The sequence below is a fragment of the Rattus rattus genome, chromosome 7 (assembly GCF_011064425.1).
Source record: "Rattus rattus isolate New Zealand chromosome 7, Rrattus_CSIRO_v1, whole genome shotgun sequence".
Classification (NCBI taxonomy): domain Eukaryota; kingdom Metazoa; phylum Chordata; class Mammalia; order Rodentia; family Muridae; genus Rattus; species Rattus rattus.
The window spans coordinates 66342298-66366625 of record NC_046160.1 but is presented as its reverse complement, the minus strand read 5'-3'; the positions used below and the strand labels follow the sequence as shown (position 1 = coordinate 66366625).

Here is a 24328-nt window from a genome sequence, read left to right as displayed (position 1 = left end):
ATGTAGCAGAAGACTTCAAGAGCGGTTTGTGTCTACTAACAGCTCTGTAGAGACCCTTGTAATTTTAATAAAGACCTGTCAGCCTATCAGAGGAACATGTCACTTTATGTCCATTACCTCCTGGTACCCGACTGTAGGGTTTGCATGGTTACCCCTCAATTAAACATTGAATTGAAGCTAATATCATTTAAATAAAGAATTCAATAAAAAAGTTGAAGTTCTATTCTTAATAGCCTCTGTCCCCTTTAATGACCGCTATGGTCATTACTGCCGGGTAACTGACGGACATGGCCCTTTCCTCACAGAGGAACCTGGCCACACAGTTAGCGATGAGCACTGGGTGGGAGGCTGTGATGTAACTGGGCACCTTTGCCTCCCGCCCTGTTACCTCCACTATTGACCAAATGCTGACTGCTTCCACTATAGCTTTTTACACTTCTAAGAATGAGGGCAGCTAGAATCTACACTCACCACCTCTCTCCATCCTGCCAAGTTCATCATATATCTAGCAAAATCTCCAGATTAAAATTATATAAATTAGCTAAAACTACTAGTTTAAACAGTGAGTCCTGTCTACTAAACACCTTAATTTCTGTCATTTGTGACTACTCTAAAGGAGGAGGAGGAAGAGAAAATAAACGAAGTCTACACAGGGACATAAATGTGCCTTTTTTTTAAAAATTAGGCCAAAGGTCACTAATTCAGTTTCCTGATAATCAGCTCTGAGAACACTGAGAAGTTCTAGTTCCACATCAGTGTCTGTCCGTCTGCGAACCATTTGAGCACGTAAGGTGTCCTAGGAACACTGTTTTTAAAAAAAGATAATTTTTTTCAGGATGGTTGGCATCTCTTTTAGAGTAGTCTGTTAAAAATACTGCAGGGGGTCAGCAGGCTGAGGAGTACCACGGACAGCCGAAATTTCGTCTATTAATGAATGGGGTCAGGTTAATAAAAATAATTCAAATTTTGGTGGGAACTCAGGTCCAGTGACTACAAAGAGGAGGGCAGAATCACTTCATAGATGGCCATGACTCTGCCAAACGATGCTGCTTTCATTGTTAGGTAAAGAAAGTCACTCTCTGAGCACGGGGTCACCGGGAAAGGCAAGTTAGAGGTCTACCCTCCTTAAGAGTCTTTACAGGTCTCTGCGTGCTTTAGACTGAAGTCAAGGCCACATGCAGCCATCAAGGCAGGACCCTGAACAACCCTGGAAAGCTGGCTGCAGTGTCCTCCCTAGACTGAAATGGTCCCTAATCTGTGTCTTTCCAAAACATGCCGGGCAGGAAGAGCAATGTTTTCACCAGATGGGACCTGGTCTGACCACACATGAGATTTCCATGAACCAAAAAAGTTATCAACCAAACATTTTTGACATCCTGAAAGAATGCAGCAAGAAGGTTCTGTTTTGTTTTGTTTTTTATTTGTATAAAATATATTGTTCTTCCAGGCTGCAGTGAAATAGTTTCTATTTAATTGCACAGAAATCCTAAGAAGGTTACAGCAGTGAAACATTAAAATTCTAAGGGCAACTAATAACATTAAAACTTTATAGCCCCAGATAGAATAATTTAGACAAAAACAACATGAACATATGTTTTGTGTAATAATAACAAACATTTATAGCTGTCAGGAGAGAAAAACACAGGTTTATGCACACCTTAATGGTGTGCATGGGTGAGCATGAGTATATTTAAAACATAATATATTACAAAAATGACAGCAGGCACGGCTCTTCTGGGTACTATGTTAAATCAATGAATAAATTACCAAAAGTGAGCCGTGGCTGTTTGGATGTGTAATTGAGCTTAACGTATGTAGTGTTATTTCAAAAGAAACTGTTCAAGGAGTCCCAAGTCCAATCCACTCTGCATCTATCCCAGGCAGTTTACAAACAGCAATAAATGAAACCATCGCACAGTGGGAAGGAAGTTTAGTTATACACATTACTTAGATCGAGAAAAAGTTAATTTTAATACGCTTTGCAGGAATTGAAAACAAACATAATAATTTGCTTATGTTCACCAAACTGGAAATTGAAATGATAATATTTGAATTTATTTTAATTACTCACCGTGTGACTCACAAAATCACTAGAAAGTATCTGTCTTACTTTAAGGAAATACACATAGAAGCCCTTCGTGAATATATAGGTTTATTATTCTCACTTCTTTAATTACACCATTCGAATGCCGCACTTTCTCGAAAAAAATTATTAGGACTACAGAATATGAAATAAATTTCGAGCTTGTTTGTGGCAACAAGTTAATAGCAATTGGTAATAACTGTGCTGTAGCTGAAGCCATTAATGTGAGTTTTAGTATAAAAATAACTTTATAACTTTCTTTATAATTATAAGGCCGTTTGTCTTACTTAGCGCCCTACCGTGGTTTTATGGAACAGGAAAAGGGTACGATTTTTTATTGTCCTAGGCCTATATTTTTCTTGGCCTTAATTGTCTCATATTTTTCTATATTATGAAAAGCCATGATTGTTTTACGTGGGAAATCTGAATCAAATTTCATCAGAATTAAGCCCTGCATCTTTTAAATTACCGATCTCTCCGGCTGGCTCAAAGGCCCATGCAACAAGTGTAATTTCTTTCCTGAGAGCCTGCAACTTTAGGCAATTTAAAACGTTATGGTGGGCTCCGGCAGCAACCGTGCTGACTCCTTATCTTCCATTTCTTTTCTGTTAATGGGGTCATTATATCATGGCAGACACAGGATGCAGGACTGTCATGTGCTCCATAAAGGCAGACTATTTTCCCCGAACAGCATATTTTTATCTGTCTTATTAGCCCCCTGCTCTGTCATCATGTATGGCCATTCTCTGCTGGCATCTTCAGTGCAATGTGTAATTGTGCAGGGCCCTCGACTCACAAACCCAGGAGCTTGCTTTTCTTCCTATACTTGTGGGATGCCTTCTCCCTGGCCTTGCAAGTAACAAAGTCAAGTTTGTATCTACCGAGACCTTTCCGTTTGGAATAACAGTACAGTTAAGTAAGAAACCATTCGTCAGCATTTTTTTAAAGCACTTTAACTTATGTGGTCACTGTTAATTCACGTTTGCACTCTACCCTTTCCTCCCCGAATTGTGTACGTACTAGCCAACGGATTGACTCTGCCCCGCACAGATCCCTGGAGCCTTGTATGCTTTTATGAGCGCAGGATGATTAACACAGTCAGAGCAGTCAGATGCAGACAGGCTGGGAAGCCCTCTCACTGCTCTCTGTCTCTTTGGAGATCGAGGTGTAGAACTTTGCTTTACACAAAGAGTCTAAGTGGCACAGATAAGCCTACTCAGGATAAAAGCGTTCTTCTCTTATTCTCTTGTGAGTCTTCCCTGTCTGCGGGCACAGGTTGAGCTTCTTTGTCTCTGGAGATTGACCCCACGGAAGCACCCTGGCTGTTAAGCGGGAAGTGTCAAATACAGGAAGGAAGAGTTTACTGAGGCATTGATAGACAAGGCCATCAGAGCCCGTGCCATTCCCTGACAACACTTGTTTCAAGCGAGCCATTCTCCTTCCCCGATTTGAGCCCTGTGGAATTAGGAGCAAGGAGATGGAGAGATAAACAGTGGTGAGGGGTCAGCAACTGAGCCGGTGTTAAATCAACTGGCCAAGTGTCACACTTCAGACGTTACCCTGTGAATAATTCACCCAGCGAGAATGAATGACCGGCCGACAGTTAGTGTAGATCTCTAAATTCATGCTAATGAAATCATATCAGCAACCCTGAACAAGATACCAGAACCACTTTCACAATCAACGTTCATATAATATTTCAAGAGCTTGGATCTGTTATCTCTTAAATCTCTAGAACCAGTCACCTTAAGATTTGTTCTGGAGCTTAAACACTGACAGTGTCATGCCCGGAACCTGTAAGCTCTACATGGCCCTGAAGAAAGAACCTTAAAAACCACGGAATGGAGTGTGAAAGCATGATCTCTTCTGAGGCCGATACCCCACGTAAGCTGTCACTGCCGTTACTGCCAACGGTACCACTGAAACGCATGAAGTGTTTGGCTCTGAGTATTGGTCACTTGATGTGTCTCTCCAGGACCTACTTCTTGTTTTCTTCTTCACACTCTGTCCCGCTACATTCTGTTTCGGATCTGTCTTTACCTCAGGAAGTCCCTTTGGTTTTCATCTCTAACTTTGCCCGGATCCTATGATTTTCCTTCATCTCATGACCCACTCAAAGGTCATACATATAGCCCAGAAATTTCCCCACCTAGTTCTCTAGGAGAATGGGGAAATCAGACTCCCAGATTGGCAGTAACTATAGGAGTTTATTAACTCTGGACTACTGATCATCACATATGAAATAGTCAACATGATCATCTCGGGGAGGGAAAGAGGGGAGGTGGCACCATCCCTTGTCATGTGTCGGTAGCGTAGGTAAAGATAGATCGTCCGACATTCCTGGGTCACCACATTCCATCTAATTTGTGAGGTGAGGCTATAAACGTGCTCTTAGCATCTCATTGGCTAGCTCTGCAAGCTTTCTACTTGTCCTATCATTTTTTTAGTCTCGAAGTTGGTTCTTCCTCAATGAAAATAACTCATATTTAATTTAACTTCAAGGAAAAAGTGAATTAAGTTTGAGGGTTTTCTAACCTACAGAATAAGCCAAAAATAGTTATTATTGCCATATATTTTATTGTTGTCTTATGAAATACTAGCTTACAAAATCACCTTTTCCCACTCATCATAGCTGTTTAAAAAGACGGATGACCCATTAGGTTTATAGTTTTTCTTCGGTGAGACAAAACATCGGATATAACTTAAAGGAAAGAATTATTCTGGTTCATGGTTTCAGAGGTCCAAGATTTATTGACCCCATCATCTAGGGCCTAAAGTGAGGAAGAACATCACAGTGGTGGGGCACATGTCACCTAAGGGGTCTGCTCAGCTCAGAGCAGCCAGAATGAAGAGGGAGGAGAATCAGTAGGAGACAGCCATACCGATTTCCCAAATGTGTCCCCAGTTACCTGAGTAGGCCCCACCTTCTACTCCTCACCATCTTCCATAATGCAATAATATTACGTGTCCACCAAGAAATTAACACAGGTTAGATCAGAGGGCTTCGGGATCTAGACATTTCCCCAGAGCCCATCAGCAGGGACTCAAGTCCTCTCGTACCATGAACCAATGAGAGACATGGCTGACATTAAAGTTACGAAGTGAGAAGACACTGATCAGGTAGAAGAAGCAATCATTGTACAATGCTCTATTCTCTCCTTCACCAACTTCTTGGCATTTTTATTAAACTTAATGTAATTCTCATGTTCCGTTAAAGAGTGATAATCTCACAGAGGCTCAGACAACAAATGGTAAACACTAAACAAGATATACTTTATCGATATCATACAGTTTGCTACCATCTTTTGGCATTCAGTACTCATTATTTAGATTAAAAAATTAACATTAGAAAGTATGGTGATAGTACTAGATCTCCATACTGACTATTAAATCATAATTGCTTAGTCCAGAATCTCAGTCAGCTAATTCATAAAACAACTCCATTTAAAATGTTTTTAGAAGAACAGATTTCCAAGTATATGTGTTTCAGGTTGCTTTTCTTCATTTTTACCATTTTAATTGTGTATTTTAACGTTAGAGACTATTTAGCACTGAAATTTCCAGATTTTCACATACTTGGGCTATGTTTCACCATGTCAATTAAGTATAATCAGTCTTTTTTATTTATACAACCTCAGAAAGCTTGCATAAGTAGTTATGCAACTACTTAAATGACTACAAATCATTTTAAAGGGCATGAATTCAACTTACTACTCTTTTGATTCCTGTTATGAATTTTTTGTTTATTCAAACAAGCATTTTTTAAATATATTACCTGAGAAATATATTGTGCGGAGCATTGCAGTATATAGAATGATAAACAGGAAATGGTCCCCACGTTCAGGTACTGTGCAGGCCGTAGAATATCTCTAATACAACATTCAGAGAGCAGATGTGATGTTAGAACAGGGGTATAAATGCTATGGGAACACTGAAAGTAAACTGGGTCACATTGCCTTGGATGCAAGCTGAGCAGGAACCCAGCACTGGCACACGCCAGAGAGGAGAGAGTTGGGGAGCAAACGTGCACAAAGACGCGGGGGCCGTTTAGAAATGAGATTGTAGAGGGCTATAGTGAAGAAAGATGGGAGACCCAAAGAACCTTGGTCATGAAGCAGTGGAACATAGAAAAGGATTCTGAGTGAGGGGATGGTGTTGCAAACAGGACAGTGACTGGGAAGGACCAGCAGGGAGGACACACTCAGAGCTGTATCCAGTGCAAGCAGTGAGCTTTGCAGAGAAGCCCAGGGGGCATGAAGAGAGTGTAGGGAGATACCTAAGAAACCTTGGGTGGTGGCCTTTCATACACTGGACCTAGGAATAAAGTTTAGCTTAAAAATAGCAACTAAATTTGCACATTGAAACTGTCAATCGGTATCAAATGAGGTTTTTTTAGAGATTAGTACATAGGGTCAGGGTCTACTTGATGAAAACTCGAATCCCAACCAATGGAAGGTTCAAGAAGAAGAATGTTATGAAATTGCCAAGGGCATGTGTCCTCCAGGCCTGGTCCATTCAGCTATGTGGTGACGTTAAGAGCCATCCATCCCTTCTGCCACCCTTGGCATGTGAGTGCAGCTTCTCAACCCAGCTCTGTTCACAGAACAGCTACAAGGAGCAGCTATGGGAGCAGTCACAAGGTGGGTGCAGCTTCACATCCCGGTGAAAGCACCTAGAGTTTGAAGGGAACCCCTTCTTCTTACTTGCCTTCTGCGAGAAAGAAAATCTTTTCAAAGCATCACAGAGACTTCTCTCCAATGTGCACTGGCCAGATGAGCGTACGTCAGTTGGCTGTGCTCAAACCAATTATGGTCGTGGCAAAGGAAAGGTTTTGGTTGCCTGATAGACCACGATTCGCTGCCTGGCTGAGGAAGGTGACCCGCCTCCCCCGAGTGACGCCACGAGAGAAGGTGGCTGTGGAGGCACAGTCAGTGGTTCTGTCAGGAGGAAGGAGGAATGTCACGCAGGCTACAGGGCCTGCTGTACTAAGTTTAATAAGGATTATTTGCTGTTGCTTTGCTGATTAAATCATTAGTGCGACAAGCTCAGCCCATTTCCCCTTTATGAGGACAAGTGTGCCTACACTTCCTAATAACCAATTTTACTATTTATGGAAAGAAAGAACTATTGATCGCCTCGGAAAAGTACATAAACCAAGAGCTTCTCTTTCGAGGCATTCATTGACAGGAGGCTGTAAGAGTGCATCTGCTTAAAATGCAGGATTGCCAAAGACATTCCATCTTCAAACTCGCTCGCCGCATTTCCATTCTGGGTATGAGCCAACGGAGAATTGTCATTAGGCTTTTTGTGCACAACTAAAACTAGAATAATCTGCATATAACAATTGACTATGCCGCTTCTCAAAGGTCTGATTTAGGAATACAACTTGCAAACCACTCCGCCCTTGGACAAAATACAAAAGTAAGTCTGAAGGAAGGCACATACCTGGGATGTTAGAGCTACCTTTACTCAGAGTACCTTGGCTCACGCTGTTGTTCTCTTTGTCCTGTGTTGAACAGTTAACAACTCTTAGCCTTCGAATAAAAAGGAAAGGCAATTTCCAATGACTGAATTACAGTAATAGTCACGAAGCCCTCTTATTAGGGAATGAAGTGATTGCATTTCATTCTAAAATACATAAAATATAACAATACTGTGCAACGATGACTTTGAAAACTACATTTGTTTTCTGTTCATGTTATTCTTGTCAACTTCAGTTTAAAAAGAAAAAAAAAACGCAGTGATATAAGACCATTATTGAGAATGAGCGGCGAGAACCAGAAAGCTTTCTTTAAAAGCATATACAGTTCTTAGAATATTGTGTCAAGGAAAGTAATGGTGTGGGTTTTTTTAGAAAGAGAGAAAGAAAGAAAGAAAGAAAGAAAGAAAGAAAGAAAGAAAGAGAGAGAGAGAGACAGAGAGAGAGACAGAGAGAGACAGAGAGAGGAAGGAAGGAAGGAAGGACGGAGGGACAGAGGGATGGAGGGAGAAGAGGAGGCAGGGAGGGTGGGGAGGGGAGGAAGGGAGGAAGGAAGGAAGGAAGGAAAGAGATTGAAAAATCACTTGCTAAGTGTACAACAGGTTAAGGCACGGGACGTTCTAAGTCTTGGGTAGTGGGGAAGTTGACACACGCTGAGCAAGCTGGCCCGGCCCTGCAACAGTCATGGTCTGCGATGTCATAGAATGTCTCAATTATAAAAAAGCACCAATAAAACACACCATTTTCATGTTGCAAAGGAAAAAAGAGAGGAAGGGAAGAGTGGGTCAGGAAGGGGGAGGGAGAGGGAGGGAAGGAGGGGGGAGAGAGGGGGAAGGGAGGGGAGAGGGAGGTAGACAACATGGCATGCATTGGAACTGAGGGTGAAAGCAAGAAGAGTAGAAACGAAGAAGTGTTTCAAAACGGCTCATAAGTCAAATGGCCCTTTTATTTGGATGGCTAAAATAAACACTATAGACCATAGGTTCGAATAGGTTGAAGAAGCAACACTCCTTTCTGGCCTCATAATTGAATCAGAAATTCTTGCTAGAAATGGATGGTTTTACAGTGTTATCCACATGCAACTCTGCAGTGGAGTTTAGTATCCTTGCCTGGAGTTCTATCGGTAGAATGGAGTCTGGGTATTTACAGGAGGTAGCAATTGGAGAGCAGTGAGGAAGTAAATCCAACAAAGCTGGCTTGGGAAAGCACACTCGTGCTTGTGTGTGTGCGTGTGCTGCTATACAGAGAGTGTTCCAGAGAAACCATGCAGTCACTTCACAGTGCAGACCTCTCCAGCTGTGTGCATCTATAAAGGTCTAGAAGCGTACAAACTTTATTGTGTTAGCTAAACCCACATTCATCATTTACTAGAAGGACATATTTATGAACACAGTCTATAGCGAACCAAATATAATATGTCAGAGATTAGACTTTGTTAGACATTCAAATACTGGTATGATCTAGTTCTGCCCTTTGAATTTATGTCAATTTAGAGACCTCTACCTTTCCAGGGTCAATCTTACCTAACCTTGTTACAGAGCTTTAAAGCAAAGACCGCAAATTTCATCAACTAGTGAGCCTGGCCAGTTACTAAATCCTTTTAGATGCTTTTAGGTTTTTATTTTAAGGAAGTTACCCAGAACATACCATTTGGGCAAGCATTTTAAAACAATAATAAAAATACACTAGATCTAAAATCTGAGTGACCAACTACAATAATTAACCAAAGGGACTTGCCTTAAGTAAGCTTAGTAGTAATAATAAAATTGTGGAAATTTTCTCTTTTATAGTGTAAACTACCACTTATTGGGGGGAGGGGATTAGGTAAAATGACCACTTAAAGGTTCACTTAAGATTGTTTTGTTTAGAATGGAATCCAACAGGGAAAGGAAACATGGGAGAAGCATAGAAAAGCGAAGAGTAGGCCACTATCGACACCGCTAGGATAAACATTGCACCGTGACGGATGGGAAGATAAAGTAGAGTCCCATCCTCAGCATTAAGAAGACCATACATGCTAAGCAGATAAATGTAAATAAATGATACTGTAAGCTGAAGTAGTATGTAAGCTGAGTCAAACAGTTTAAGATGGACTTGATCTGCCAAGGAGTTTTCAGTCTTGGACTCACGCTCAAAGCTAAATACAAAAGAGATGAACAGAATTTCCAAGATGAAAGTGACGTCACAAGGCTGTGTATCATTAACCATTAAAGTGCAGCATGAGCAATCAATGCGGTTCACCTTAGACAGGAGAGACGTGATAAGAACTCTCTCTTGAGAGGACGAGGTTTGGATCCCACTCTGTTCTCCCAGACCTGCCTCTCCCTGCCTGCTCTCTATGGCACATTTCCCCAGAGACTGGGCAGAGTCTGACGTCATCCTAAATCCATCGTCTTCGTCTTTACCATCAATGTTCATCCACTCTTTGTCTTCTGTTGGAGATAATACATATTCCTTCTTGAACTTCAATTCCCACCCCTAAGTAACTTCCTCTCCTGCATCTGAGTCACTGTACGGCAGTCTCCTCTAAACATGGTGGATATATTTCAAGAGTGGCGTTTTGAAGCCACACATTTATTACCAAATGCTATATATTCTACATTCTCTCTAGTACACATATAATAATAAAGCTAAAATTTAAAACCAAAGGCAATGAGAGATTAATTATAGTCATTGGGCATTTATAATAATATATCATGTATATTGTTTATAATAATATAACATAAAAGTTATTGGATGTAGCCTCAAAATGTTATTGCGCAGTGCTCACGCCTTCTTGAGATGGTATTAGGCGATAACAAGAGCATGTTAAGGTTGTTCTTCTGCATATCTAAAGACAGGTTCCCTGGAACTGTAATAGTCTGATAACCAATAAGATTGGATCTTGCCATGTAGCTAGGTTGGCACTGAACTTGTGATCTTCCTGCCTTGGTTTCCCAACTCCCAGGAATACAAGTATGTGCCATTAATCCTGTCTGTAATGACTTTTCATCCTTCCTCTTCCACCCGACCTCGGCCATCTGCTTTCTCTAGACATACTGAATCATTAGAAGCGTTGGCGGGAGTGGGACGACTCTTCGGCCTATTTAAAGGACTTTACAACGTGACTCAGTTTTAACCTCCATAAGGCCCCTCCCCCTTCACATGAGCACAGGGGGTTTCTATTTTTAAAAGAGCCAAAGTCCTCTTGCTTGTCACTTCCTAGATGCCCTTCATATTTTCCCTTTTGTGTGTTTTGTTTGTTTTTTACCTAGGATGTCTGTCCTCCAATATCTTCTGACTTCTAACTTAGCTGAATATTAGATGCTACTATGAAACTTATATTCTGTCAGTGGGGTAAATTCATCTCATATATAATCAGATTGAAATTAGACTCATTCCCTTTACAATTATATTTATGGAGTAAAAGACTGCAGTCAATACTCATTGATTTTACAGATGAATAAAAACATTATAGACAGAGGTTCTGTGAGAGGCATGAATGAGGCAGAGAAAAAGGAGAGGACATATTTTAAGTAAAGAAAAACTAGAAGGTATAGGGAATGAAATATTAGTATGAATCTATTATGCCAGGGAAAGAGGTAAAGGGTTGAACACAAACCTAGAATATAGTAAGGCTGCTATAAATACAAACCATGCATGTTATAAAACACACAGTAGTTGAACAATGATATCTATGATGTCAAATATGAAGTTTTTTTTGCTTGATTTCCAGATTAAGGGAGTGAAAGTGAAAGAGGTTACACTCAAGAGAGACAAGAAACCAGAGGTTTCATGTAGGGTCTGTGGGAAGGATGTGTTCACAGGAGAGCATGGGCAGCCTACGGTAAGATGCATCCACAGGTGAGCTCGGGCAATGGCTATCAGCGTCTGCAGCATGTCCCGGACTCATGCTCCTACTTCCACCCTTCTGTGTTTTGTTTCATTTATCTGAGTCTTTTCTTTGGGCTTGTTCTTTTTCCTCTCTGCTCTTACTTCACTACTCCTCTTCTCTCACTTACTGAGGTCCACAAATTTACTTAGTCCAGGATACAATGCTCAACCAAGTATAATTGAGAAGCTGTTGCCCAAGTTCAGTAAAAAGTGGTGTAAAAGTTGTGTTGAACTGGGCCTTGAGCTTTGGCCTAGAGTGACTTCAATCAATCTAGTTAATGTTTCCCTATAAATGTGTGTGTGTGTGTGTGTGTGTGTGTGTGGTGTTATTAATAAACTTCTACATACACATCTACGAATAACAGTTTTTGAGAAGTGTCACCTTTCATCTAAGGATAGTGGGAAATAAGACTGGAAGAATTCTAGTAGCATCACAATTATCTAAGTGGTCATCTTTCAAGTGTATCTGAAAGAGATGAGCAAAATATGCACATCTCAATACCCCCTTGACATCCTTGGCTAGAAGTGCTATCCATTATGAGTGTGAGAACAGCTAAACAAGAGTTTGAAGTGTTAAGGGTGTTGACTGAGGGGCGGGTGCTTGTAAAACTGCTGTTTTATATGCAGTCCTGTGTGACTCAATAAACACAAGAGCCAAAGCAGGGTGATCTCCTTAGCAGGCAAGGCTCTCGCTGGCCAAGTACTTGCCTGCCAGAAACAACACATTCCAGGAAAGACGTGTAAATGACACACTGAGGTCATTGTTTCACACTTTCAAAGAATCTACTTATTAATTTGAAAGCATCTTTAGCAGTGATTTTGTATCTTGCCTTTTGTGTATGTATTTTTATATGACAGAGTTTCAAAAGATGGTGCATTATACATTTAAAAAAATCTCTCTGTTGTGTTTATTGTGTATTATCTTTATAATGAATAGAAAGGTGGGGTGTGAATCTGGTTGTAGAAGACTGCTTTCTATGGATTCTAAGTTTGTAGATTACAGCATGCATCTTTTTAACTCCTGGGTACTGGTAAATGGTTAGGGAAAAGTCAAATGCCTACTGACTTCAGTGGGATTTCTATGTGTTGATCAGAGACACCAAAGCATTTCACTCAAATTCTTGCTGAGCCAAACATTTCTATTTTCTAGTCAAGGCCACCAGTGATAGAACTACAGTAGGAAGACAAACCATAAGCTGTAGTCTTATCAACTATACTATACTACTACTATACAACCTTACTACACTGTACTACTGTACTCTACGCTACACTACTATATACTACTCTACGCTACACTATGCTACACTACTATACACTACACTACTCTACTCTGCACTACTCTACACTATACTATGCCGCTTACTACACTACTCTACTCTGCACTACTCTACACTACTCTACACTATACTATGCTGCTTACTACACTATTCTACACTGCACTACTCTGTACTACGCTACTGTACATTACACTACTATACACTACACTACTCTACACTTCTTTACACTACACTACTTTCCACTACACTATTCTACACTCAAGCATAGAGATGACCACTAGTTAGCCTTTGACCTACTATTATATGTGTTTATTTTTCATAATCCTTTTCACCAGTCACCTCATCAGAGCCACAGGATGATAATATGCAAAACAGGAAATTAGAGAAACCCTTTGTAAAACTGGATTGAATCAAGATTTGGTAACCACACTGGCCTTCAGTGAAGCAACTCACTTTTGTTTTTGACTTTCAAAAATCATAAAGCATATTCAAAACAAAATTGCCTTCTGAGAACAAAAGAGGGGCTATTAACGAATCCAAAGGAGAAGAAAGCACTCCCTAGGTTCTCAAAGCAGAGTTATGGTTACACAGTTGAGCAGAGAAGGGCCCAGGGCTCAGTTAGAGCTGACTGGATGCTGCGTAGATTCTGTAGAATACTAATGCACTTCCCACCCGTTTGCTTTCATCAAGAACACCATTCCATTCCAGGCTGCCAACATCCTAATTAAGATGATCTGAATCTTAGGTGATCTATTATTCTAGATCTAAGATAGCCCAAAGCACGTTAGACAAGCCCTTACACTATGTGCTCACGGGAATGATAAGACCACTGAGCGGGAAAGCACGCCTTCGCTAATGTACAGCTCAGCACTGGGCAGAGCGTCCTGTCAGCACTCAATAAATAAACAGCTAGGCCTTTGCCTGTCGTCTCTCTCTCCTTGTTAGATACAATTTAATCTTACTATCTCATTTCTAGTGCCTTTTGACATTCCATGCCTATGTTTTTATTTGCTTTATGTAAAAAGGAGGGGGTCTCGAGTAGATTTTAATATGAGTGTAGAGCAGTATAGATACTGACAACATATAAGTATCAATATCTCAATGTTTCGTAAGCAGAACTTATATTAAAGCACACACTGACTACATGTGTCCCTCAGCTAGAACAGAGCTTAATGCTTAGACTCAGAGGGGCTTTGGAAAATCCAGGATCAAATCATATTCCAGAACCCAGAACCACAGCATCAGGTTGTATTATCACCCCCAAAGGCGTCATCTAATGCAGAGAACATCTTCTTAACATGTCCCCTAGCTCACCCATTTATTGTTCTTTAATTAAGCAGAATTACTCACAATTTGTTTGTCCAAGCACTGGGTTAACCCTTGGACTTCGGGTAAACAAGCATCCAGAGTGCCTGTTAATACTGAACTTCCCTCCCATGACACATGAAGACAGGTTGGGTAGTCACTGACTACCTAAGGCCAAAGCTACACAGTTCCCAATCCCAGTCGGACCTAAAAGTCTTATCTGCATTCCTGCACAGACATATTTAGAGGCCTCCGTGAGCTTGCTCTCCAGTTGTCATGAGCTGATGTTATTGATGAGCTTCAGAGTCTGATGCCCATTTCAAAGGAACCTCAGAGAACAAGGATGACATAAGGGGCCCCGAGCCCAGAGTATCCAGATGCCTGCATCCTTTAGGGAAACGAAGAGACTGCCTGGGACCCAGGGCAAGTCATGCAGTCAGAATCTGCAGGGGTTCTGTGTTTTGGAGACCTAGATCTGTTTCCTTTAAAAGGACACAGAAGCTGTTGCCGCACACTTTCAGTGATACAACGTCTCATGAGGAGATCCTGGCCCCTAATTCCACATCCTGAAGGATGCCAAGTTTCAGAAGAGAAAAGTAAAGAGAGGGCAAATGAGAATATTTTAAAGGAGACAACGTCAATTAATTTTCTCTTCCTCAGGATATTCTGGCTTTTACCTTGAAAGGTCAAAAGAATGTAGCTTCTGTTAAAACATTGAATAGTCACTACATTTTGAAATCTTCCAAGTGCATATCACTAAAATAATTAAGTACCAAACCTCTAGTTTAAGTTAATAAACTGTTATCAGTATTTCTGAAAATACATAATTACAAGCATATTTTAAATTCTTGGGTGCGTATGCTAAGGTTGTACTTTTAGAACTGGTGAATTATGTTCTCTATTTCCATGTATAAAAGATCTCGCAGTCCTGGGAAAAACACTTTTTTAAAAACTGAGATACAACAAATAAGGGATGCAGCTGAGTCCTGGGGGAGACGTTTCCCACAGTCTTTGAATTTCCTCCTAGCCTCCTCCTTTACAAGATTTCTAAGACCAAGCCCTTTCCCGCAGCCTCTCAAACAAGGTAAAAAGGAAAAATACCCCCCAGATATATTCCTTAGATTTTCTATTATGCTTCTCAGGCTCTCAGTAGCTTCTGAAGTAAACCTAAGATGAGTTCCGGAGTTATTTTTATTATGTTTTAATTTTCATTCCTCTCTTAGGTCTCAGATGAAACAGATAGTCGTAACTGCTGTGTTTGGGGATGCATTTCATGGCACAACTTGTGAGCGACCGGAGCAAGGTCACATCCTAGGAAGAAGACTCCCGGGAGGGCAGGAAGCGGCGGAGGCTAGCCCTTAGTCCAGGGCAGCTCTAGTGTAGCCTACCTCAGCTTGCACTACTGGATGCCACATGGCAGAAAATTCCTAAGCAATATGTATGTGTGTCCTTCAGACTTGGAATCTCATTGCTCAAGTCACCAATTGGGAAGGATCTATTTTTTCATCCTGGGAGCCACAATGCTGACCCTGGCAGGCAAGCAGTGGCCTATGGCAATGGTCCTGGGTTCCAGACGGACCAACCATCTCATGCTTCTGAGTGGCTGACACGCCGCTCTCTCTGCCCATCATCTTCATCTTGGCAAACATCCTCCCGTCCTTATTTTATAGAGTCGACTCCTTCCTTGATGCTTTTCCCCCATCTACTTAGACCATCTTGTCCCAGTTTCTATTGGCATTTTATCGAATCCATTATAATTATTTGTCTCTTGTGTCGTTAGACTGTGAAGGCTTCTGCACTACATTTTGCCTGGTGAGGATTTACTCCAGACCACGCTCTGCTCTGCACACTGCATTTATGTCATTGCTGGCTTGAAGCTTATTTAGTGGACAGGCCGGCCCCAATCTTCAACGATCCTAATGCCTCTGTCATTAGGACTAGGCTAGGACTGGTGTGCTAGGACTGCAGGAATTCCGCAAAATACCTACTCTTTATAAGTATTCTTTAAGCTAAAATAACAGACATTTGAAGCAGAAATTGTCTTTACTGCTTAAATTTTTTTTCTTTCTTTTCTTTTTTTTTTTCAGAGCTGGGGACCGAACCCAGGGCCTTGCTTGCCACTGCTGAGCTAAATCCCCAACCCCTAAATTTTTTTTAAATATCATTATGCTCTCCGAGGGTTGGACAGGTAACTTACGCAAGTCACAGTACACAGTGGGGGGAAGAAAACAATTTAATGGGAGTTAGCATTTTTATCCCACTATGGGGGTCTCCCAGAGGTTAAACCCAGGCCACCAGGCTGGATGCAGAAGGCCTCCATGCTTTGAGCATCTTGCTGGCCCTCTTGCCTCTATTTCACTAATGAGAAACAGGAGACACAGATAAGTCGGGTAATTGTCTCAAATATACCTGATGGTAAGTGGCAGCCATTAATTCAAATACTCTGTCTCAGTCTTGTCCCAAGTCTAAGAGAAACAATTCATAAACATAAACAAATAGGGGGGAAAATCCAATTTTCCCCCACAGTACCCTTAGCCTTAAGTTTATTTTACTCGCATCCTTGAGTATGGATGGATGTGTTTGTCAGGGAAGATCACCTGGCACTGTAGCTCCCGGGTTCCCCGTGTGCAGACACCACACCCTTCTCGTGTTTTCATTGGTGACGTTTGTTTGTGTGTTGATGTGAAGGCACCACAGAGCAGAATTGCCTTACCAGGGACAAGTCTGTTCTTCTCTGTAAGCCGATGGAACCTGAGACATCGTCTCTTCTGCCGTGACTCAAAAGCAAGTGTTTGCTGTTTTTCTCTTGTTTTCCAGGAATCAGGGACAGGGATCTTCACGGGTCAGGGTCTTTGATTCCCCTTCTCATCCTTCAGGCTACCCCTTCCCAGTGCACCGTGTCCCTCATTTGGCCTTTTAAATAATTTTTATCTCTTACACTTTGTATTTGCTCTTTTTTCCCCTCCTTATAATAATTCTTGGCCAAGGTAGAGATTTAGAAAACTCAAAGCTATTTTAAAATATATAGCTAAATACAGGTATTAAATCCAGGTATGATCTTCTATTTACAAAGTCGTCTAGAGCACTGTTATCTAACGGCCATGCAAACATTTCATTAGAATGAGGTATAGCTCAGTTTAATCATACAGTCCTAGTTTAAGCATTTAGCTGGTGTTGTCTGCCATTTAAGTAACAATGCCTCAGACAGCCTCCCATTCATTGGTTGGATACATATGGGGTGGGGGTAGGGGGTGAGCTGTTGGTCCTGTGCTCTGAGGTGACTTTCTGAGAATGCTGATGTCTCTTTTTCTCTGGCTTGAGGAAGTGGCTTCTTTCTACCTCAGGAAACAAGCTGACTGAAACTCAGTCCCATTGAACACTTAACCCCAGCACAGCTCTCCTCTCAGTCTGGGTGCACATCTCTGGAGATCCCTGTGGTATAGCATGCTCACCCTCACTCGTGTAAGCCAGCCTCCCTTGCCTCATGCCTTATACACAGCCAAGAATGTGTCTACACAGAAATGCAGGGTTATTTCCCACTTAGTCACAACCTTCCCTCCCCCACAGCAGGTCAGCAGCTTCCTCCTCAAGACCATACCACTCTATGGAATGTCACTCCCTCACAGCAGCCCTCCCTCCACTTTCCCCAATCTCTTCTTCCTTGCAACTTGTTTCCCTTCATTGTTTTAATGGTAGGGTCTCAAGCCTGACCCTCCAGACAAGCTCCGCCTCTGCCAGGCCCTGCGACCTAAGTCTGAAAGTGCAGACTCAAGCCCTCGCTCTGAGACTTAGCAGCTGTGTGCCCTTAGGCAAGCTGGTTAACTTCTCTGAGGCCTCTTCTCTGTGTTTAGTGTTTGCTGTGGTGTTAACTGAGAAATACAGCAGATTGCAGACCAGCCTGTGAATGGAGACTGGAGTGACAGAGCTTTCGTGTTGGCAATCTCACCTATGTCCTCAGGCAAGCACCTACCGTTAGTCTACCTCTCAGCCCCTCTTTCTGGTAAATAAATAAAACCCAACCCGGCTGGTTTGTGTGCTTTCTTAGTATTCCTGATCCTCTTCCACAGGGAAGCCTTTGCCAATCAACTGCTCCCTGTGGAGGGAGATGTCAGCTGACTACAGTCCAGTCCTTGGTGCTAGCTGCAACTCTGAACCTACCAGGTCACTTCCTAATACGCTCTCAGGGGCCAAGCTCTTCTCTCTCTCTTTTCAAGTGTTTCCTGAAATGTGACCCCCTCCATGGAGTTGCCAGAGGTGCTGATCTTGCCTTTCAACTCTGTTGCCAACAGATAAAGGGGATCCCCTGAGCTTTCACTGGCTGCATGGTCTCAGTGTCCTCGTGGGGCTGCCTGGGGTTCCGGCTCTGCCTGTGTTAAAGTCTGAGTCTCAGAGGGCAAAGTGGGTGTTAACTCACTCTCAGCACAATGCTCGTGCAAGTGTGCGCTGAAGAAATGTGGTTTCATAGTGCTAATCGCTCTGTCCATGCCAGGAATGGAAGCCATGAACTTTTCAATCTGTCTCCCCTCCGTGCTACCATACGCTCAGATCCCAAGACTACCTCGCAACTAATTTTCTGGAGTCCCTTTCACAAACCGAGAAACTGTTAAGAAAATGTCAGATTAATAAAATTGTTTTCGACGTTGTAAATCCGAACATACCTTTACGACAGCAGTATTCCGAATTAAAAGGCACTTCATTTAATGTTCAGTGGCATATGTTTCACAGGCTATTTTGTAAATCCAAAATGGATAATCAAAACATGCCAATACTCGTTTTTTTTAAAAAAATACTTGCTGTATTCGGTGCGTGCACCATTACGGAGAACTTACACTCTGAGCAGAAAGATTTGTAGCACAGCATATGACCTTCTTCGCACTACAATGACCATCCCCTAATTAGGCAATGCATCTGATAGTCATTAACAGGAATGAGATAATGAATCACTTTCTCTCTTCTTTGTTAATTTGCTGTAACCAAGCGGCTAATGGATGTCAGAGCTGAGTGATTGCACTGATTATAGTGATTTATAGTTGCAACAAAACAATTTAAAACCATTCTGATTATTCATGTTAAAGATGCTTTATGTTTTGTTTACTAAATGTTTTATGCCCCCCTCTTTCTCCCACCCCAGAATCCTGTCCCCCTTCTGCTCTGCTACTTGGCACAAAGAGACCTCTTCCTGGAAAACTTGAAAGTTGTTGCCTTTTGTTTTTTTTTTTCAGCCAAGATAGATATATATATACATACATATATATGGAAGGAGAGAGAGAGACAGAGAAGGAGTTACAAAGTTTACCCACTAGAAACGAAGAGCCTTAGGGGTGGAAAGAAAACTTCAGTGGTGCCTAGTTCAAAAGAAGGCAGGAATGAGAGGGAATAAGGCAAACTTCAAGCCACTTACCTTGGGGCTTCCCGTCCCCTCCTCGTCCTCCACAGACACATCAGTAGCCAGTATCTCGGCTTTGATGGTGTCCAGGGCTCTGAGAATCCAGCTGTGTTGCCGTTTGATTTGCCTCTGCAGCTCCTTCCATTGACTCGCAATCATCCTCAGCGTGTCCTTCAGTCCTTCTCCAAGGGAGAGGAAAACACAAGTTGTGGGCCCGGCTGTATCTTTCCCCGCTACGGGTCGTGACATAGAAAGCTGGGTGGCCGTTTCAAACCATAAGCATGCTTTCAAACGACCTTCCCACCGTCTGCCACCTGACACTAGGAGCTGGGACACAGCACAAAAACAGGGCAAGCATATGCAGAAACTGACGTGGACTCGGTGGTTTGGTGCGAACAATACAAGTGGAACAGATCGTGATGTGTAAATGCCATTAACACTACAGCTTCACAGCTCCAGTATAGGGCCCTGTGTTTATCTGTGTGCAAACTTCCTAGTGATCAGAAAGAAAGATATCTGAAGACAGATACAGGTAATTCAATTGGAAATACAGTAAAAGGCCAGAATCAAGAGACTGCTATGTGGCGTTAACACATCTGCTGAATGCTGGTTTTTCCTGTTTGTATAGTAAGGGGGTGGGGGCTTCAACCCACCCTGTTTTGTACTCTTCGGCTATCAGGATAAGTGGAACCATACAAGAAAACTACTTTTTGTTCATTATGCGTTTTTCATAAATGCGCCAACACTGGTCTAAGAACTGGTTGAAGGCCTAAGACTCTGCTAATGCAAAGACCTACAGAGAATTTGCCGAACGTCCACACGTGTGAAGTGGCAGAGAAATAATCAGATGTCTACGTTCACCCTAGTGGATATGCATTGTGTCTGTGAGAACAGCTCTCATTCATTATCTTAATGTTACTTCCAGAGCTCCTACATCAAAAAGCACGTCAATGCAAAGTTTTCAGGAGTGTGATTTCAATTGGAACTCAGGCGGACGGCAAGACCCAAATAAAATGAGCAGACCGTTTGGAGGCAGTATTTCATCTTATAAGCATCACAGCATTGTATGCAGTATATGAAACATTTATAAATCTTGAAGGTCAATCTGATAATGTAAATATTAATAATACATAAGGAAGTGAATATATGCAGTAATTTACAGCAATGCGTCTTCCTTCTTAATAGTCCGGAGACATAAAGACCCGCAATATTTCAGGAGGATTTACCTGCTTTGTGAGATACAACGAGCTCAAGAAGTTGGTGTCCTTCTTCCTCCACGGCTTCCTTGAGGGCACAGTGGCTGTCTACGTTCAACTTAAAACTCTGTAAAGGAGCACAGGACCAGCCGTCAGCTCCGGGCAGGTGGTGACACAAAACACGAGCGGGCGTGCACACTCAGTTGCTACTTTTTATCAAGAGCCCCGCAGCCCTATTTACCCGACAGACAGACTAATTTGCAATACTAAAAGCTATTGATATTTGGAGTCTGGGCTTTAAATGTTTCTATTAGACTAGCAGAGTGCATCTGTTTGGAAACAGCTCAACAACTCCAGAAATTCATTATGACTTTATGCAAAGTCACATAGGCTATGTGGAGAGTAGCAGTGTTCAATAAAATACAACGAATTGCCACCCGCCCATGTGAGCTTTCCTTCATTTCTAAGAGCCATTGGTGATGCAAGTCTTTATGAAACCGCAGAGGTTGGCGGCAGAGAAACCCGGTAGCCTCATGTCACCTAGATGCACCCACAAATACAGGACTGTTTGATTCCTCCCCATTCCTGGACTCTGCAGGAGCCGCAGGACAGAGAGGGGCACCTGGCTGCTATACTCTGGATTCCAATGCTTTCTAGATCTTTTTTATGCCCTTTAAAAGCTTATTTCTTGAGATGTGATGTTGTCTTACAAATAAACACACTTAGTACATCATGAGTATAGTCGCTCATGACAGTCACTGACCCTCTCATGGTTCATACCAAACTCAGTCACGGCTTCCAGGAACCCTCTTCAGATACACTTGGAGGTAGTTTCCTCCTCCCCCCCTCTCTCCTCCTCCTCCCACCTCCTCCTCCCCTTCTCCCTCCCCTCCCTCTCTTCCTCCCCTCCCCTCCCCCTTCCTTCCCTTTTCCTTCCCCCTCCTCTTCCCCTCCTCCTCTGGTCCCCCTCCTCCTCCTCCCCCCCTCCTCCTCCTCTTCCCTCCTCCTCCTCCTCCCCCCCTTCCCCCTCCTCCTCCTCTTCCCCCTCCTCCTCCTCCTCCACCCCCTTACATGTGTTGCTACTATGGAATTTATCAGGGATCCGCTGCTGTATTTCCATCTTTAGCTTGCAAATTACAAGCAGATTAAAGATTGCTAGTTTCACAGACATCATATCGCACACTAGGATTCACGAGTTTGTGGTCATAGTCAAATTTGCTGTGTCCAGTGATGCTCTCTATGGGAAGTTTAGATATTTTACAAAATTCAAATGGTTTCCAAAAAAGTTTTTTCCCAGCTCTGAAACGTTGAAGGAAAGCCACAGTACCCATAAGCAACCAAATCACTCATTTGTCTTTTGGGGCAAGAATTCATCCCTTGGCTTCACTAACTGGAGGTAATGTGCTGAATATTGGCTCCTCATGATAAGGTTCCAAAATGTACAATGTGTTTTCTCTTGTGAAATGCCATGGGACAATACGTGAACACACTGTACTGTGCTTGGTGTTAAGCATATCTGACACAGGATTAGGCGACTCTACACTGGGTTTAACTTTAATTGAAGAAGTTGGATACTCATAAACTGTAAGATCGGGTCTTCACTCTGTGATTCACGTACTGCGTGTGGTCTATGATGCCAAGCCAGGCAATGGAGACCTGAAGACCAAAACCCATGGGCTCTGGCATTAGTGGACAACCCAACTTGGGGAAAGCAGACTGGGTTGTGGATGCCCAGTGAGAAAGGGATGCTTTAAAGTATAATGGACAGAAATAGAATGAAAAGAGAGATAGTATGAAACTAAGAGAGAGAGAGCAATGCGGCACAGAGATAAGGATTTGAACTGATGCATTTCAATGATAAATTATGTCATCCGGCCTTCTTTAAGACGATACAGTAACATTTCAGCTCAATATTCTAGAAAGGCAATATCTGGCTCCCTGCGTACTGCCCAGCATTTCTTATATTGCTCCTTCTGCTACAGGGATTCAGTCAAATAAAACTATACAATGCTCAGAAATCTTGATACTTCCTTTTAAACATAATTATTTAAAAATATCTCCAGATGTATTCATTTCATGTGCATGGGTATTTTACCTGCATGCATATATGTTCCCTGTATGCATGCCGTGCCTGTGGAGGCCAGAAGAGGGAATTAGGGCCCCTGAAATGAAAGTATGGATGGTTCTGAGTCTCTGTGTGAGTGCTGGGGACAGAACCCAAGTCCCCTGCAGGAGCAGCAAACGCTCCTAACTGCTGGGCCATCACTTCAGACCCCTCAGTACTTCTGATCCGTCCAGTTAAGGCAGCACCTGCGGATATCTAAACGTTTACTACCTTATAGTTAATCGTAGCACCCTTTTCTTTCTGTCCCTGCTGTGGAATTCCTCTCTATGGAAGCAACGCCATTTAGACTATAGGACACAGGTTTCAGAAATGGAAGCAGGAAAAAGAGAAACCTCTAAAACAAATTCATCAAAGTTTGGGGAGAAACCTGTTGTAAAGATTTCTGCACCGCTGTACATTTCATGCTGGTGATGTCTTTGGCTCACGGTTTACCTGTGTGAATGTCTAGTGATCACCAGCCTTCAAAGAGGCACACGGGCCTGTGTCTCAGTGCCAGAGAGAATGGAGGGGCCCAGGAGGATGCTGGCAATTGGACATCACTGAAGCTGAGAGTATAGAGCAGAGGCATCTGGAAATGGCTGGGCTTCAAGATGATGTGGAAACATTTGATTAGGAAATTGGAAAAGACGAGGTATTCATTATTAGGAACGAGACAATCTGATAAGCTCAATGTTGTATAAAAGAACCATTTAATATAACTATTACCAGAATGGTGCATTATTGCTTGATTTCAGGTGTGCCCATTAACCATTAATAATAATATCAAGTAAGGAATTCGCAACAGGCCCCGGAGAAGGCAGCCACGCAGTCACATTAACACAATTGTCAGTGAGATCTCAGGCTGTTAAAGGAGTCTTTAATTCACTCTCCTCGTGCTGCCTCCACTTCTCCCTAAAGAAGGGTTTTATTACTTCTGTGAGTTTGTTCTTTCCATTAACCCGATAGCTGAGCAGGTCTCCATCCTTACGCTGCTAGCGTGTTTTCTCCCAAACGCCTGTAGTGTGTTCAGTTCCTCACACCTCTCCCCGATGGTGCAGAGAATTCTCAGGACTGAATTTATGCCAAGAACATTGGCCTAAGCATGCCCCCATGATCCTGTGTCACCTATCCTATGGCCTGGATCCCAGGGAGCACGGAACTGTTGTCAATGTCCATAAAGGACCATGCAACTCAATTGACAAGGAGAGAACACACAGGGGGCTGGGAGAACTCGGGGAGGGGCTGGCAGAGGGCTCTGTGGGGGAAGAGACTTGCCAGCACTTCAGTCCTGAGGACCCCTGTTACAGGAGAGGACTGACTCATGCAGCTTCTCCTCTGGCTTGCACACTCAGTCATACACACACAAGAGGAAATCAGTTGGCTGATAATAAATAAGTAAAGTAGGCCAGCAAGATAGCTGTGTGGGTTAAGATGTCTGCCAACAAACCCAAAAACCTGACTTCAATCTCTAAAACCTGAGCTCTAGTATAAGGAGAGAAGCAGCTCCCCGCAAAAGTCCTCTGAGCCCCACCATGACCTCCACACACTCTCCCACCCACACATATGCACACAAACTACATAGGTAAATATGCTATTTTTTTCAAACTATTTTCTTCCAAAAAAGA

General features: G+C 42.5%; 1 protein-coding gene across 2 annotated transcripts in view; it reads right to left on the bottom strand.

Moving 5' to 3' along the window:
• Positions 1 to 24328, bottom strand: part of Akap6 (A-kinase anchoring protein 6) — a 391635-nt gene that overhangs the window by 179595 nt on the left and 187712 nt on the right. The window contains exons 6-7 of one of the 2 annotated variants that reach the window (XM_032907724.1): positions 20630 to 20726; positions 19419 to 19585 (exon numbers count right to left, since the gene is read on the bottom strand). In XM_032907724.1, the coding sequence (XP_032763615.1) occupies positions 19419 to 19585; positions 20630 to 20726 (264 nt within the window). The remainder of the gene's footprint in view (positions 1 to 19418; positions 19586 to 20629; positions 20727 to 24328) is intronic. The other variant, XM_032907725.1, reaches the window with a different exon arrangement.